The following is a 17,261-nucleotide window of genomic DNA, read 5'->3' on the forward strand; positions in this document are numbered from 1 at the left end:
GGATTTCTCTGATAATTTGATGTTCATTTGAACACATTTTCATTCCTCTCTCAAAATGCATGACCTTTAATGTATGCAGAGCATACAAATATGAAACTAAAAGTAAAGTCCTCTTTTAGAGTAAATAAATACCTGTAGTCTATTTGGTTTTACTTTAGGAATAACCTGGGAATGGAACTGTGATGGCCATTGGTCCTGTTCCTATGCTTCACTGTATTCTGCAGTATATCAAAGTAAAAATTACCTAATGTAACTGGATTTGTAGATCATCTCATTTTTGAAAAATGTATCCAATGGTATATGTTATAGTACAATGAGGCCGCTAAGCTATTTTGCAGTACATTTTTGCTTCACTGACCTTTCAGCATATTCAGCACATATCAATTGATGAGACTACTATATGTGATCTGTAAGGTTATATTTGCTGTATATAAACCAAAGGTGGCATGAAGCAAGACCTGTGCTAGGTCCTCTGCTGAATCTGGCACTGGGCCCTTTGACCTCAATTCCTAATCTAGCAAAGGTGGAAATACTAAAATACACTAAATCCTGATGCAGTGTACATCAAAGCCTTTGGAACTTGCTTGGATTCTGAGGCCAGGCCTCACTGTGAGAGACCGAACTCTGCCCTCAGAATTGATAATCTCTATTTCAATGTAGACACCCTGGATCACAATGCATCATGTTGTGTCTATGAATATAAGACAGAGAGCCCATAAAAGAACCATGAAAGCCTGACAAATATGAAGAGGGATATCATGAGGTTTTGGCTATGTAACCCCATACTACTGTATTCCAGACTGCTTTGAGGACCTGTGGCATTGCATGAATTAAAGTAATCAGAATAACTGTAATTTGCTATGTGAAGAATCTACGAGCCCAACGGGCATCAGGAGAAAAGTGCTGATTTATACAAAAATAAATATAGTACATAAGATAATCTAAGTGTGTTTATTTGGAGGGCTATGTTTTCCTTTTAACTGAGATGAATACAGCTGAGGTGCAACATTGTTTATAACCAAGAAGTACATATTTTGTTCATTCAGTAAAGTCTTTTTTCATAGATGCAAAAAATTATTCAGCATTCAGCTGAATCTGTATTTCGAAATGCATGACCAACACAAATGTATAGCCAGTGCAAGGCCCTAAAACATTGGCACTGCAGTGCAGAGTCCCATGCAGACTGCTCAGTTCATTTAGGTCACAGCTCACAGTTCAGCTAACCAAAAATAACTTGTTTTCTTGTTTAAAGACTCAGCGAACACAGTGCCATGAGAGAGGGCAATGGTAGCTCAGTGGTTATGGTACTTGTGTTGTAATTGGAAGGTTGCTAGTTCAATCCCTGCCACTGTTGGGGCCGGTGATTTATAAGTTGTTGTTTGTTTTGGGGGGGTGGTGGTGGAATAAAAGCATCAGCTAAATGCCAAACATTTAATATTTATAACCACTAAGAATGGTTGTCATCCTTCTCCGTCCTTGTATCCTGAAACTGATTTTCGATGGAATGGAATTTTTTCTCCAATGAAGGATAAACTTTTAGATTAACAGTTTTGTATTTTCAGCTTCCTTTTATGCATCAGTGGTTAAAAGAAATAAGACTAGATCAGTGCTTGTCAGTAAGTGAAGATGGTATTCTTTCCCAGGTGCTGTAAGTACTCAAATGTGACATAATTGTGAGGTGGTTCTTCATTATAAAATACTAACTAAATCAACATTTATTTTGGGGTGAACTTAACCACCAAGGTTGCTGAAAGGATGCCCGAAGAAGCATGGTTCATGGTTTAAGATAGACGGATAAGATAGACGGATATTTCGGAGATTTTGGACATGTTGCATTTTCTCTAACCAATTTCATAATATAATTACAGGCAATATACAGATTGTTTTAGCTCCATATCTTATGTAACAATAACCTAACATTACTGAAACACAACACTTGAACAATGGTTCTATGATTTTTGCTTTGAGAGAGAAATAAAACATTTAAATTTACTGAAGTGAACTTTGATTATGTCTTCATACTTTGTCATAAGTCATCATCATCAATCCTTTACGAAGGCAGCTGTGCACAGTGTATAGGATGCAAAGTTAAAATGGAATATCCCTTATCAGCTTAACCACTCCGTCTAAGCCTTTTCATCTGTACTGGCACCATGCATGGTCTGCCTTGTGAAAAGTCATATGCTTCTGGAAAAACCAAAGTGAAATGATCCTCAGTACTCTTCCTATTTCAGGATTTTTAGGAATAATTGTTATTAGTTCCATGGATTTACAAAATAAACTGTTCCTCCCAAGTGTATCAGATATACTCTTATTTTAGCTTCATTATTAACCATGTTAATTTTTAAAAAATATATCCAGTCAGAAAAGCTACATAAACTCACTACATAAACTAAAAGTTAAACCTTTTTAATTTATAACTAATTTTGTGTTATAATTAAAAATAATAACCATGATATCATCAATGCAAAATTAAAGAAACAAGTATTATGATGCACAGACATTCCATAGCTTGGTAAGCATTATATACCTTTTCAGATAAGGAGCCAATCACAGAATAGACATTCAATTACAATAACAAGCAAGCTACTGAGCAAACAAAATGCCACTACAAGTTAACATAATAAAATCTACACAACAATTAGAAAGAAAAGTGCAACACTGTAACTTAATGGAACTTAACTGTCCATCAAATGATGAAATGCTTCTTTGTTTTGTTGGCTGGTTTGTCTTGACAGCACAAAAATAGCTGGAGCACTGACAGAATTTCACCTCATTTCCTCCAGTACTGGTCACATTAACAGGACATTGGTTCCTTCGATGTGTCTCAAATATGTCTGAATAGCCTTATGTGAAAACCTAGATAAGAAGAAACTATTTTCAGAAAGCATTTATATAAAAGTACTATAAGTGTACATGCCTACCTATGTCTACCTAATCTGTTTAAATTGTGTACTACAGAACTAGAAGAGCTTTAGAAATTTACTGACTTGTCGATCTCTGAAAAAGCTCAAATATTGAATTCAACTAAGTTGCAAAATGCTTTAGATAGTATTATTTTTTTTGTGATATTACTATACATTAATATCCAAACAATACTTTTATACAATCTGTGTAGTGCACAGTAAGTATATGTTTACAGTTTATAAAGCCAGTCATTAACAAAAAGGTGAATACATAAACTGAATTCAAAAAGGTCATAAACAATATTAAAAATGTTCACTAATGATATTTACATGAATCACTTGAACCTGATTGTAATTGTGTTATTCAGTAGATGTTTCCAATTAAACATCAAAACATACAACACAAAGATATACCGTATAATGGCATCAAACACACAACACAAAGACACAGAATATAATGGCATACTGAACTTCAGAGCATGGAGTCATGAGCTCCAATGAGAGAACATTATTACCATCTTCTAAAAGACTGTAGACATTTTTTGTAAACAGACCTTGACTTTTTCAGTCTGAGGTCAATCAAATTATCACATACACTCCATTTCAGAAGCACGTGAGAATAAACTGAACTGATAAACATAAAATCTGATCTACTTACCATCTTAGCCAAGCCAGAGTACAACTCATTACTGCCATCATGTGGTTACAAAATGAAACTGTTCATCTGAAAATAATATAATCAGCACTATACTGACAATACAGTTGCTTGCCTCGAAACCTATATTTACAAGCATTTAACAGCCAGGTTTCTGAATGGATAGGAGATCAAGTCATTAAAAAAAAAAAAAAAAAAAAAAAAAAAAAAAAAAAAAAAAAAAAAAAAAGATTTCATGTAAACAAACAAACAGTTGAGTAAATAAATAAATAAAGGTCTGTGATAATTTCAGAACTCTGATGGGCCTAAACCCTGTACAATATTTTAAAAGTCTAAATCAGGCACACAGGCTGCTAGATAAATCTTTTGCTAAACCATGCTAGCTTTATTTTATGTTATAAATTTACAATGACCTTTTTGATCTTGGAAAAATGTTTGTGTGAACTTTCCAAAATTGCATCAATGTTGCATATCTTGTTCAAAGGCTCATTTTCCTCTTTTGTTCTTTCAGTTTGATTCCATTTCACATTTTGCACCATTGCAGAAATACCAAGCCTGTTCATCTGTGAATTTTAGGACACATGTAAAAACTCCTCATTGCCAATTTCACTTCATATAGACAGAAAGCATAACTTCCCATAGAACTGTAGCTATTTATTCACACATTATCTTGAGGTTGCATCCTAGTTAACTCCTTTATACCAGTCTTATATTAAAATTATGCTGGTTAAATTTTTAGTTTATGAGTAATACAGGCCCTTGTGCTAACAGACATCAAACCTCAACTGTAAGACTGGGGGATAAACACTAAGATAGCCCCATGAACATGAACTTACTGTACATATTGTTGTTTTATCAACTGAGAATAACTATAAAACTGAACTCACACAAATATTACTTCCTTAGAATTACTTTTTACTGCCAACATGTTTTGCAATTGTATTTACTTATTGGTAGATCAGATATGAAATGATATGGAATGCAAAACTATTGTTAAGACTTGACCACTGTTGTCAAATGAAAGTAACCTATTATAGGTCTTTGAAAAAGTGGTGAAGTACACAACTTTTAAGTTATACTCAAGTCAATTCAAATGCCCAAAAGACAATCTCTGTAGAACGTATATAGTGTAACTAAAATTCTTTCTGTCATATTGGGCAACTCAGTTTTACTAGGGTTAGTCCTTTAGAACTGTTGTTGTTTGAAGTCCTTTCTTTTAGACCAAATCCGCCATGCCAATTTTAGTTATTTTTGACTGAGTAAAACTTAAAACCTGTTCTAAATAGATAGAATCCCAGGAGGGAGAAGGAAAAATATAAATTAAATGGAATTTAAATGATAGAGGAAATAAAATTATTTTAAAAGTATATATTCGGAGTATGGAGGGTGTAGACCTTTCAATGTTGACTTAAATAGGACTAGGACTGAAGAATGCTTCCAGGCCTAAGAGCTTCCAGGATGCTTCCAGGCCTAAGAGCGCAATGGCGCTGTCATGCGGATTCACAATTTAAACCTTTATCTACCAGTTATTTAAAATAGTGGCAAAAATGGGCAATCACATCTAACGTTTATGCATTTCACTTTACTTTGCTGTGTAAAGGCATTTTAAACACTGAAGTTAGACTAACTCAGGATTAATCGCGCTGTGTGTATATATAAGGGAGATCACTTTGTACAGCATTGATTTAGCTATGGGCAATTTGATAAGGCAATTTGAAAAGTGCAACTTCAGTCTTTACTTTATCTTTGATTTTTAAGCGAGTTCGCCGCATTTACATTCCTGGCAAGCATTATGTATGTAACAAACTCAAAATAATTAGATCAAAAATAATGCCGACCAAAATACATTCATTATTGAGTTTTAGGCATGTCACAGCATATATAGCAATATAATCAAAACAAGCCAAGTATTTTGCCCATATAGTTCAGGGGCTGCTAGGCATGACCTTTTTCACTAGGCACATGTAACGTGTGATATGTTATACGGTTTTGCACGGTTCAGTTACTGGCAAAGCTGGTGTCATACACGTTTCCTTAAGCAAGGAATGGGCCTAGTAATATAACACCGCACGATTAGGTTAAGCAAGCTGTAAAGGAGGAAGCTTGTGCGAGGCATCTGGCAATCTCACATGGGCAATATCACCACCAGGTTAAGTATTTTTAAACCATAACTTTAGGAATGCATATATTAGGATAGTTAGCGATTAAATAAACGTCAGTCTTGAGAAACAGCCAAATCGAGGGTAAAAGAAATGGAACACACATGTTTTCGGAAACGCCCACCGCTCGATTGTCTGTTATTTCCTGCAACGATGTGAAACCTGTGGTGGAGGAGGGAAAAAAAAGAACTTCGTTCCACTGTATTTTAAATTAACGAATTTCGGATAGTTTAAAGAGCATGAAGTAAGGTATGTTACATACTCCTCTTTATTATTTGTTTTCTACCCACATAATTTTAGTGTGTGTGCCATCATTAAGCTTATCATTAGTTTTATTCGCTCCATCTAGAGTTTTGCAGGTGGTCAAAGAAATCGCAAGAAATGCGATCTTAACGCCCACGAAGCTTGTTTGATGTAATTTGTGTTTCTTAACAAACTAGCACTGAATCGTTTGATTAAGAAAGCATCTTGGATGGTTTGATGAAGAACCATGCTCAGAGTATACGCCTGATATGCTTCAATAAAGTGGGAACCATCTTCACTGACATGTGATTTAAGAATAATTAACTATCTATATGTCTATAAATGTGTGAATATATACATTTAAGAGCATCAATGTGTACATGAAATGTCCTTCAAAAAGTAGATTTATGTATCATAATCCTACACCGCATTTATAATTTAAATACAGATTTCACAATTGCATAATATTAATTACTGTTTCTATTAGTATTGAGTCATGAAGCAAGTAAAGATGTTTAAACCCAAATAAAGATTTATACAAATAAAAATTGGCTGCTTTCTGCTGCCAGAGATAAGGGAAGTTCCCACCCAATCTCTAGATATACTTAGCTTGATGGGAAGTAAGCATCATGATTTGCATTACTCAGAAAACATTAGTAATAACTAACTATATGGCACATAATGGTACTGCTGTGGCTTTTGCAACACAGGGTATTGGTGACTGTACTAAATCATTACCCTTGCCCTAAAAAGTGGCAAGAGGCCAGCCTGCTCATCTCAGAAGTCCCACAAAACATCTGCAATTGTTGCATTAGAATGTGACCACATCTCTGAAGCTTGCTAAGGCATCACATGATGCAATCATTTACTACTTGTCTAGGCCAACCTTGCTGAATGAGTCACCAGAGCCATTGTTGTTCAGCTAATCATGTCTTGTTTGTCCTTTGTCATGTAGGCAAAATGAAGGACCGATTGTGTGACCTGAGTGATGCTGTGCTTAGGGTGCCCCAGGAGGAGGCTGCAACAGAGAATGGGGAGCACGCAGACAGCAGCGAGCTGATGCATCAGCACGTGGTGGTGTTCGAGGGGGAGGATGTCATGGACAGTGTGTTCAGGGAGGCGCAGGCCATGCACAAAAAGATAGCTCACCTGAGAGTGGAGGTCAAGAGACTGGGCAAGCAGAACACACGCTTCCTCACCTCCGTCAGGCGCATCAGCAGCATCAAGCGTGACAGCAGTGCCATCGCGCGCAGCATCAAGGCCGACGGAGAGAAGTTGTACGCCAGGCTACAGCAGATGGACGCACTGTGCCGGGAGCTGGAGGAGAAGCACGGGCCCCAGTCAACACTGGCCCGCATGGCACACTCCCAGTACGTCTCCTTGACCGGCGCCTTCCATCAGGCGATGTCTGAATATAACGAGGCAGAGATGGCACAGAGGGAAAACTGCAAGACGCGCATCCAGAGACAGGCGGAGATCATGGGCAAGGAGGTGACCGGCGATCAGATTGAAGAGATGGTTGAGACCGGCAAGTGGAACATGTTCTCGGATGACCTGGTCGCAGATGGGCGAACGTTCCGCTCAGTGCTCAATGAGATCGAGAACCGCCACAAGGAGCTTCTGGAGCTGGAGAGTCGCATAAGGGACATTCATGATCTCTTTTTCCAGCTGGCTTTGCTGGTAGAGGAGCAAGGAGCTATGGTGAACAACATTGAGGCCAATGTGTGTGCAACACAAGAATATGTATTTAAAGCTACGGCCGAGATAAAGAAGGCTGTGAGATATAAGAAGAAACACCCATGCAGACAGTTACTTTGTTGCTGTTTCCCTTGTTGCAATAAGTGATGAATAATGTGTCAATTTCACAATAACAGTTTACAGAAGGCATAGTAATTTAAAGAACGGTTAACTAAATTGTGCAATTGATCATGCTAGTGTGGAGCAGCATACCATAGTTGCACAAAGTCATGTTATTCACAAGGTTGTGCATTCCACCCTGTTTTCTTTCACATTTTCATTATTTCTGGCTGCTTGGCACATATAGAATGTCATAGGCCCGTGGCCTGGTCTTGGCAGGTGTGACAGAACCAAGTGTCTTGCTAACCACAAGAGTATCAATGCACATTGTCTCAGTGTTGTTCAGTCACAGTTTCTGTCATGTGAATGTTAAAGAATGTTCCTCTGCATAACAATGCTAAAGAATTCTGTGGTGTTCTTAATTGTCAGTGTAAAAAGTATTTAAAAGGTACAGTGTCTGAACAATACAAAAAGCCCTTTTTCTCTATAAGGTGGGCACAATTATTAAACAATCAGTAATACCTGTTATTGATGTATATTGTTTTAAATTTTGGCATTAATTTAATAAATAATTTTCCTCTTTCAGTTTTACCATCTTGTCATAGTAGTGATATTTTTAACTTCTCTATTCTATGTTCCTTAATGTAACTCATGATGGAAGATGCTGCAACGCATGTATTATCAAAGGTTACTGAAATGTAGTAAGGAGAGCCAAGACTATAGAGCATGCAATAAATAGTATGGAAATTAATTCCATAAATATAAGTACTAAATTTGCTTACCATTCATTCTGGGTGCATATGCAGTCTAGCTATTAGGCTCTACATCAAGACTCTCACATTAAGATGACACTGGCAGAGAATACTGGCTTGCACATGCTGGAAATGCACTGTAATTGTTAGATTAAGTTTGAGCTACAACACAAAGAATACAATCTGTGAGTTGTGTGTAAATACATGTTTAATGTTCTTTTTGAGGTAAATCAGATCTGCTTTGTGTGTACTTGAATATTAACTCTAAATCCTGCATTGGGGCTTGTTAATGGTATGACAGGTTGCATTGAAGTCACATGAATCTACAAAAACATGAAAGGTGCATAACTTATAAACAGTAGAGTTTAAGAAACTTGTAAAATCAACACCCCATTGTCTATTAGACAATTGCACACACCAGCCACTTTAGTAGAAACACTTTTCTTGTACAATGGACTGTAGTCCATGAGAATTCAGGGTGGGTTAAGTTGGACACTTTGATTCATTCTCATCCTACTGGTCGATTCCATGACCCAGTTGCTGAGTTCTAGCAGAGGGAGCCAGATTTTGCTTCAATGTATTTGTGAGGTCTTTACGAAATCAAAAATATCTCTGCATCACATTTCATCCACTATGATTCATTTCATGGGTCACACTGTTAATTATTATTTTACTAGTGGAAATGGGTATTTTCAGACCTAGCACATTAGTATAGGCACTTATGCAGACCCTTCATTACACTTTGTAGATGTGCTGTCACCTTCCTTATGACACAATAGCACAGCGGTCGCCATGGGCACCACCTCTGGGTCAAACCCCAGTGAAATAGGAAGTTGTGAAATTACAAGAATTGATGATGTGAGAGATTCATTTACAAAGTGAAATGTATATAAGGTAGATAGTTATTCACACATCTTACTTAATATTTTCTTAAACAATTATATTGCTTGAAGGTGTGACTTGATGATAAAAGATGATAAAATTAGATTTATTTTATGGCTTGTCTTTCTTCATGACAGGGAATTGACCTCAAACAACAGTAGAAAACAGTGCAAACACTGCAACAGTGCAAATATAATAAATACAGACAATATTGGAACTACACAGTTAATATTATACATTTATACAATGCTAATCTCTATATAGTAGATGAAATCTTCACTAAGTACTGGACATGACAGGAGAGGACAGTAGAATAGATGGTAGGCATTGATAATGGGATAATGCTGGATTGCTTGTTTACATTTTCATACAGTATACATTAATGACTCCATTCCAGCTTATCTAGACCTCCCATTTTATGTCATGGGTTTCCTTGAAAAATATCATATTGCACAATCATATAGCTCTATTTCTAGTTATGATTTTTTGAAGTTTAGCATAAGATGAGATAAATTTAATCACTTTTGTGCTTCTTTGTATATATAAAGCTTTGTTTATATATAATTTTTTTGAGAGTTGTTTGGCAGTGGCTTAGTGGTTAAGGTACTTGACTTGGCTTTAATATTACATTCGCTGGTTTTATTTGATCAGTAGATATTTGTACTATGTTGACTTCATGAGTGTCTATCCCTGAGCTTGTTTTTCATTGGGGTCAAGAAATTAACAAATTAGAACTTGTAAGTAAATTAGTACAGCTGAACAAATTTCTCATGTAGAAAACAACAAAGCATGTCTGGGCTAATCCCACCTGAAACAGGTTTGGGCTGCTTGCAGAATGGATAGTTACATACCCAGAAGTATATACAAGAGTGCAATCAAAACTAATTACATCATTAATGTGTGATGAGAAATGAGACCATGGAGCCCTGCTCTATTGGAAAAAGCCTACAAGAAGAGGGGCACTGTGACAAGATAGTAAGGGCAAGGTTACACTACACTACACCGACAACAATGGCAAAGTTAATCTTTCAAGTTTCGCTGAGTTGGGAACAGACAAGAAACTACTGAAGCTGAGATGTGGCTGACTTGACAGATGATGCTACAGCATGGTTGCATCACCAGAAGTACTTTTTGGTGAAATATGGACACAGTATTGTGATCCCTAACAGAATACATAGGGAAGTGTAACCAGGATGGCCGAGTGGTTAAGGCGTTGGACTTAAGATCCAATGGACAAATGTCCTCGTGGGTTCAAACCCCACTCCTGGTAAGCTCTTGCTGGTGTATTTCACAAAGTATCGCGTAGCGTTAACAGAGTAAATGCTAAAGGCCGTAAACTATGGTGGACGGGAGGACAAATCGCGCTGCAATTTCACAAATCATGGTTTTCATTAAACTGAAAAAACGTACGCTGCATTTCCGAAATGCTGTGCAAATTTAAAAAACAAACAAAAATAAAACTCATGCAAGTTCAGAAATACTGCAAATCAAGCCACAACAGAAGGGAAGTATTTCCGGAGGACACGCAGAGATGATGGACTCCTATGAGACCAGCCGTAATTAAGTAGCTGATAAAACGTAATTATATTATCAGGGTTTTATCATTGGTTAGGCTGATATAGAATGAACAACTCATTAATGCTCTTCATTTTGTGTATTTACTGTTTCTAGGTTGTACAGAACGCAGCCTTAAATAAATAATAAAAATCCCATTTAACACATTTGTCTTAATACCCAGTTAGCTAGGTTAGCTTAGGTACATTCAGAGTGTTACACATGTGCAGCATAGGGTAGGTTTACGTTCAAGATTGACGGCTTAATTGGTCTGGTACTGTGACCAGTTAGCTGGTCTGCTACAGTAACCAGATGGGCAGCTGTCTTATTCTTACTGTCTTATCTGAAATGTGATGTTTTACATGCATACAAAATATGATTTAAAACATTCTAAATACAGTTATATACACAGAAACTGAGTCGTATGAGACAATATTTCATTATGTTTATATTATGATAAGGTTTATATTTGTGTTAAATGGGATTTTGTTTTATCAGTACTCTTTAAGGCTGCATCCTTTACAGCCGAGGAACAGCAACAAACGCAAGAATGCAAAGCAAGAATAGGCAAAATGTTCATTCTGTACCATTATACCAATGACAAAACCGTATGAATCTAAATTTCGGCACTATCTGTTTGGTTGTTTTGAAGTGTGTTCAGTTGTTTTGAAGCTTTTGAAGTGTTTCTTTTATTTACAGCTTATTTTTCAGTGTGACATTTTATTTGTGAATACAATGAACGCATGTGAAGCTGCATTTCCTCTGGGGCCCACTTCATGATCCAGAACATAAACACAAATACAGAGATGAAACTATTTTTAAAGAATCCTAAAGGCATCAAACTGAAAACCTGAACACTTCATAGTGACCAGTATCCATCTTCCACAGGACACTGTTCGCCAGTGACAGGAGCCCACCAGAGACGTTCACCTACAACATCACTGGTGTTTCACCAGACATAATGTGGCTGCTTGTCGATTACGCCTACATACACTCAGTGCTTGTAAACGAAGACAATGTGGAGGAGCTGCTGGTAGCTGCAAACCAGTTCTTCTTCCTGGGTGTGGTGCACACCTGCTGTCAGTTCCTTGAGGCTCAGCTGGATCTGGAAAACAACATAGGCTTCTGGAAGCTGGCCAACTTGTACTCATGTTGGGACCTGCGACAGGAAGCCTACCTGTTCATCCTACACTGTTTTGAAGAGATAGTGTGTGCCTCAGAAGAGTTCTTGGAGCTGTCACTGACTGAGCTATTTGAGATTATTGAGAAGGACAACCTCAACGTCAAACATGATGTAGTATTCGAGGCCATCCTACGATGGGTCACACATGCACCGCAGGAGAGGGCGGGACACATTGCCATCTTGCTGCCAAAGATCAGAAAGAGACATTGCTGGTATAGTGACCTTCTTGTCATAGTCTTAATTTCATGAATCTCAGTCATACAGTTGTAAAATTCTATCTTATACAAAACAATACCAATGGGTTGACAAAAAGTCCGAAATATAACGTAGCAACTCCTACCACTCAGTATTTACCTAACACCACCTATCACTCCTAACACCTATCATTTACCAGTCATCACCTAACATTAGTCACTTAACATGCACTATATCATTCAATATCCGCTGACGTTCACCTAACACCATTTAATATTTACCTGAGATCATCTAACATTCACATAACATTCCAACTCTACCTTGAAATGTTCAGTTATTCACACTTAAGGGGGTTAAAGTGCCTAATCAGTTTTACAAAGTGGTCAACCCCTCTGTGTTGTACAATTAATGATAAACAGGTAGTAGCTCCAGCATCACACTGAGGCCTCCCTTATGGAGCTGTGGTCTGGTTCTCCATGGGCAGCTTAAATGGGGCCTCACCATTCTCATGGAGTCCATTAGGTTAGACAGAGTTTCTCTGAGTGACATAAACTGCCAACCACAAATATTTAGATATCTTGTGCTCCAGTGTAGTGTTGGCAGTCCAAATCAGCTGACGTTTTGTTTAAAAAGAAAGAAAGAAAGAAAGATAAGAAAAAGGACACTTTATCATTTTAATGCATTAGTTTAGTTTCCAGCCTTTAAAGGATTTGTTGTCTTGTAATTCAAATAAAAATCTCTTTTACCCAGGTGAGGATGGCACTGATGACCGCTGACTACTTCATGAACAATATAAAGACCAATGCTGTACTGAAAGACAGTGAGGACTGTAAGACTAAGCCCATCATCATCGACCTGAACATGAATGGACCATTCACATGAATGGAAGTCATTCTGACTTCATAAACCCTCTCGCCCGCCCCTCATCTGCCCAACACCATCCTATTGGCCACAGGTGGCTGGCGTGGTGGTAGTCCCACAAATGACATTGAGGCATATGATGCAAGGGCAGATGGTTGGGTGATACAGGAGGAAGAGAGTCCACAAGCCTATCATAGTGCAGCATATCTGAATGGATTTGTGTACTGTGTAGGAGGATTTGACAGCATTGAGTACTACAACAGTGTGAGAAAATTTAACCCTGTGACCAGGACCTGGCATCAGGTCAGTAACTGTGCTTTGCTGTATATGCTTTGTCTATGGTCTATGTGTTTTAGTTTGCTGTGTAACTGATTATGGGCAATATTTACATTTATGGCATTTTGTACACTCTTATCCAGATATGTGTTTCAGGTTGCTTAGTATGTATTGTTGGTGGCTGTATATATGCTACGGACTACTTTGACCTCCATATCCATATCCGCTTCAACACAGCACTACACTATGAACACAACACTATGAACCAGCGACCAACCAGTGGACGATGATCACACCAATGCACGAGCAAAGCTGGGATGCTAGTGCTAAAACAATGCATGGCAAGGTGTGCACAAACACAGGCACCCACATACATACACATGTGCATATGCACACATTAAACATGCACACAGTGTGGAGGAATGCTAGTGCAACCACACTGTATGGTAAGCTGCATTCATACAGGACCAATTTCAGTGCTAATAACCCAGGTTCACACATACACAAGCGCTGAGAAATGTCTGCATGCCAGTGCATACAAATGCTTGTGTTCACACTTGAATATAAACCCTAATGTCTCACATATATGTGCATGCTTACACGAGCAGGGGGAGGATGCTGTGTTAGCACACTGTGGGAGTGCCCATTTGCACTTTCTGTAAGGAAAATTTAAAGAACACATAAAGCTGTTGCTTGAAAGAAAACCCTAATTCACAGAATTTTCAACTTACCCCAAATGTAGTCAGCCAAGTGTTGTGTTGGCTTTATATTGCACTGGAGTAACAGGCTAAACTAACTAGCAAGTATAGGCAAATTCACCCAAAATCTTTTCTGTAAATTCATACTTAAGTATTCACATACTTGCCTCAAACCACAATCTGTTCTCAAGTCATGTCACATACTCTGTACTTACAGTAATACATATATAAAAAAAACAAACTACATTGTATAGTTCAACAATGCAGAGTTATGGACTAATCATCTTAGACAATCATAATCACATTTTTTTTAACCTTTGAATGCAGAATTGTACCAGAAAGCTAGAAGGCACATGATAATACATTGCCAATCTAATCTTAAATTTCTCTATGGATTATTTTAACTAAATGTTTTATTTAAAAATGAGATAATGTAGCATAATAGTGTTGTTTAAAAACTTCAGTGAAGATTTGGGCATGTTTTTTAACAAGAAGATTTAGCGGGAAACAGCTTCCGATACTTACTAGATAGATTAGTCTCATGAGTTCAGTGCAAATTGGAAATGGATACCACACATGTATGGCTAGGTAATTGGAAACTTAAGTATATTTGGTTTTTCACTGAAACATTCATTTAAAGTCCATATTGTATTATGGTGACAATTGATGGGGTCTGATATATTAGTCAGCATTGTATGTGTGCATTGCATACCCTCTGTCATTGTGTCATTGCTCTCATGAGGAACAAAGACGCAAAGGAGTGGGAATGATCACCTACGGAGAGCAGATCAATGCTGTACGGACCCCCCCCCCAATATACACACACACACACACACACACACACACACACACACACACACACACACACACACACAGTTATGTGCAAAATAATAGCAGTGTGTTTAAAACAACTGAGAAAACGCGCAATCCTCATAATAGCATTATTTCCATATACACAAAGGCACTGGGAGCACTGCACATTCAATTCCAAAAGAAAACATGAACGAAATATCAATTTTTAAACTGAAAATGAAGAAAAAAGGTAATGGGCTCTTCAAAAAAACAGCAGTATCTCCATTTTCATTTACAAAATCAAATATTTACAGTATAAACTGAAAGTTGTTTACAGATTTAGCTTTTCTGTTGATCACTGAACTAATATTTTAGTTGTATAACCTTCATTTCTGATAACTGCTTTACATCTGTGTGGCATGGAGTCAACTAACATCTGACAGCTGCAAACAATATTCCAGCGCAAGCTGACTGGACTACATTCCACAGTTCTTCTGCAATCTTGGGTTTTGCATCAAAAACAGCATTTTTGATGTCACACCACAAATCGTCAATCAGATTGAGGACTGGGGATTGGGCTGGCCACTTCATAACATCAATCTTGTTGGTTTGGAACCAGGATGTTGCCTGCTAGCTGGTGTGTTTGGGGTCGTTGTCCTGCTGAAACACCCATTTCAAGGGCATTTCTTCTTCAGCATAAGGCAACATGACCTCTTCCAGTATTTTGATATATTCAAACTGGTCCATGGTGCCTGGTATGGGATAAATGGGTCAGACTCCAAAGTATGAGAAACATCCCCAAACCGTTATGCTTGCATCTCCATATTTTACAGTCTTCATAGTGTACTGTGGCTTGAATTCCGAGTTTATAGGTTGTCTCACAAACTGTGGCCTTTAGACCCAAAAAGAACAATCTTGCCCTCATCTGTCCATAGAATGTTGCACCACTTCTCTTTAGGCCAGTCAATGTGTTTTTTGGCAAACTGTAACCTTTTCAACACAACTTTTTTCAGCAATGGCACTTTACAAGGGTTTCTTGCAAATAGTTTGGCTTCACGTAGGTGTCTTCTGATTGTTGCAATATTCAAGTGACTAAAGATCTTCGTTGATTTCCCTGGAGCTGATCATTGGATGCTTATTTGCCATTTTTGTTATTCTATGATCTACGTGGATGGTAGTATTTATTTCCTACCACGTGTTTCAGGTTTTGTTTGCCATTTTAAAGCATTTGAGATCGTTTTAGCTGAGCAGCCAATTATTTTCTGCACTTCTTTATGTTTTCCCCTCTCCAATCAACTTCTTGATCAAAGTTCTTTCTCCTTTGGTACAATGTCTGGAATGAACCATTTTACTCACTAAGCAAGGGCTAAAACTAGCAGGTACAACATTTGCTTCCTTCTTTAAATAAGGGCCATAATTGAGACCTGTTTCTTCATAGAATGAATGACCTCACTAATTGAACTCCACACTGCTATTAATTTGAACACGCCCCTTTCATTAAATAAGTCAATTACACCCAATTAGCAGCGAGCATGTCATGACTGTTGATTCTGTTGGTTACCCATTACTCGGCTGCACCTAGTCATTATTTTTTTCCTATGTTGTATTATCTTTTCTGCCAAAATCAGTAATTAAATACATTAGTGATGTTAGACTGCTATTACTTTGCACATAACTGTACATGTTCAGCTGTTGCACCTTTGGCACAGAGGTGGCAACACAATCTCTCTCACCAACACATACTAACAGAGGTGATGATGATTGGGGCAGTATTTTGTACTATAAAACATGTCCCATTTATCTCTAGGCACTTAAGATACAGGCATTATGCTAAAGTATTTAAGCTACAAGTGTTTATGTATTTAAGTTTTTTAGGCTAAAGGTATTTAGATTGCATTCTCTCTACCCCACACTGTGCAGGTGGTTGACAACCTCATGTTTGTGGTTGGTGGACTCAATGGCTTCACCACTACCTATAACATGGAGTGCTATGATAAGACAACGGAAGCATGGTGCATTTAGGTTCCCCCACATATCTGAAAATGGAATGAGCGGTGTCATGAACCCATGTGCTCTTGTATCCCTGCCACAGGTATGACGCCCATGACAAGGGCATCTTCTGGTGCGCCCTGAGCCGCTGCTTGTTGCCTGGTGTGCCCAATGTAGTGCAGGATGCCCCCCAGAGCCCCAAGACGAACCAAAGCCATCCACCACCAACAGCATCCTGTCGGTGCGATGCCACAGCCCTGCAGGACCTCGTTAACAATCCCCTAATCAACACAGACTTAGCAGACAGCAGATAATACAA

The 17,261-nt window shown here is 37.9% G+C and overlaps 1 protein-coding gene, 1 non-coding gene and 1 pseudogene across 4 annotated transcripts; all 3 read left to right on the top strand.

Annotated features, from left to right (window-relative positions):
• The first annotated feature begins 5,590 nt into the window (after nt 1-5,590).
• On the top strand, nt 5,591-8,374 carry stx11a (syntaxin 11a). 3 transcript variants are annotated; one of them, XM_027011238.2, is made up of 2 exons: nt 5,591-5,710; nt 6,919-8,374. In XM_027011238.2, exon 2 carries the CDS (start codon nt 6,924-6,926, stop codon nt 7,806-7,808), a length of 885 nt encoding a protein of 294 aa, XP_026867039.1. In that variant the 5' UTR covers nt 5,591-5,710; nt 6,919-6,923; the 3' UTR covers nt 7,809-8,374. The 3 variants fall into 3 exon arrangements, with proteins under 3 accessions (XP_026867039.1, XP_026867038.1, XP_026867037.1); XM_027011237.2 differs by lacking the exon at nt 5,591-5,710 and adding an exon at nt 5,738-5,964; XM_027011236.2 differs by lacking the exon at nt 5,591-5,710 and adding an exon at nt 5,739-5,969 and having other exon boundaries at nt 6,919-8,366.
• Nucleotides 8,375-10,581: 2,207 nt separating this feature from the next.
• On the top strand, nt 10,582-10,664 carry trnal-uaa. Its single transcript has one exon. It is a non-coding gene; the product is annotated as a tRNA-Leu (tRNA).
• On the top strand, nt 10,624-17,256 carry LOC113578134 (annotated as a pseudogene).
• The last annotated feature ends 5 nt before the right edge of the window (nt 17,257-17,261 follow it).

The sequence above is a fragment of the Electrophorus electricus genome, chromosome 13, assembly GCF_013358815.1.
Source record: "Electrophorus electricus isolate fEleEle1 chromosome 13, fEleEle1.pri, whole genome shotgun sequence".
Classification (NCBI taxonomy): Eukaryota; Metazoa; Chordata; class Actinopteri; order Gymnotiformes; family Gymnotidae; genus Electrophorus; species Electrophorus electricus.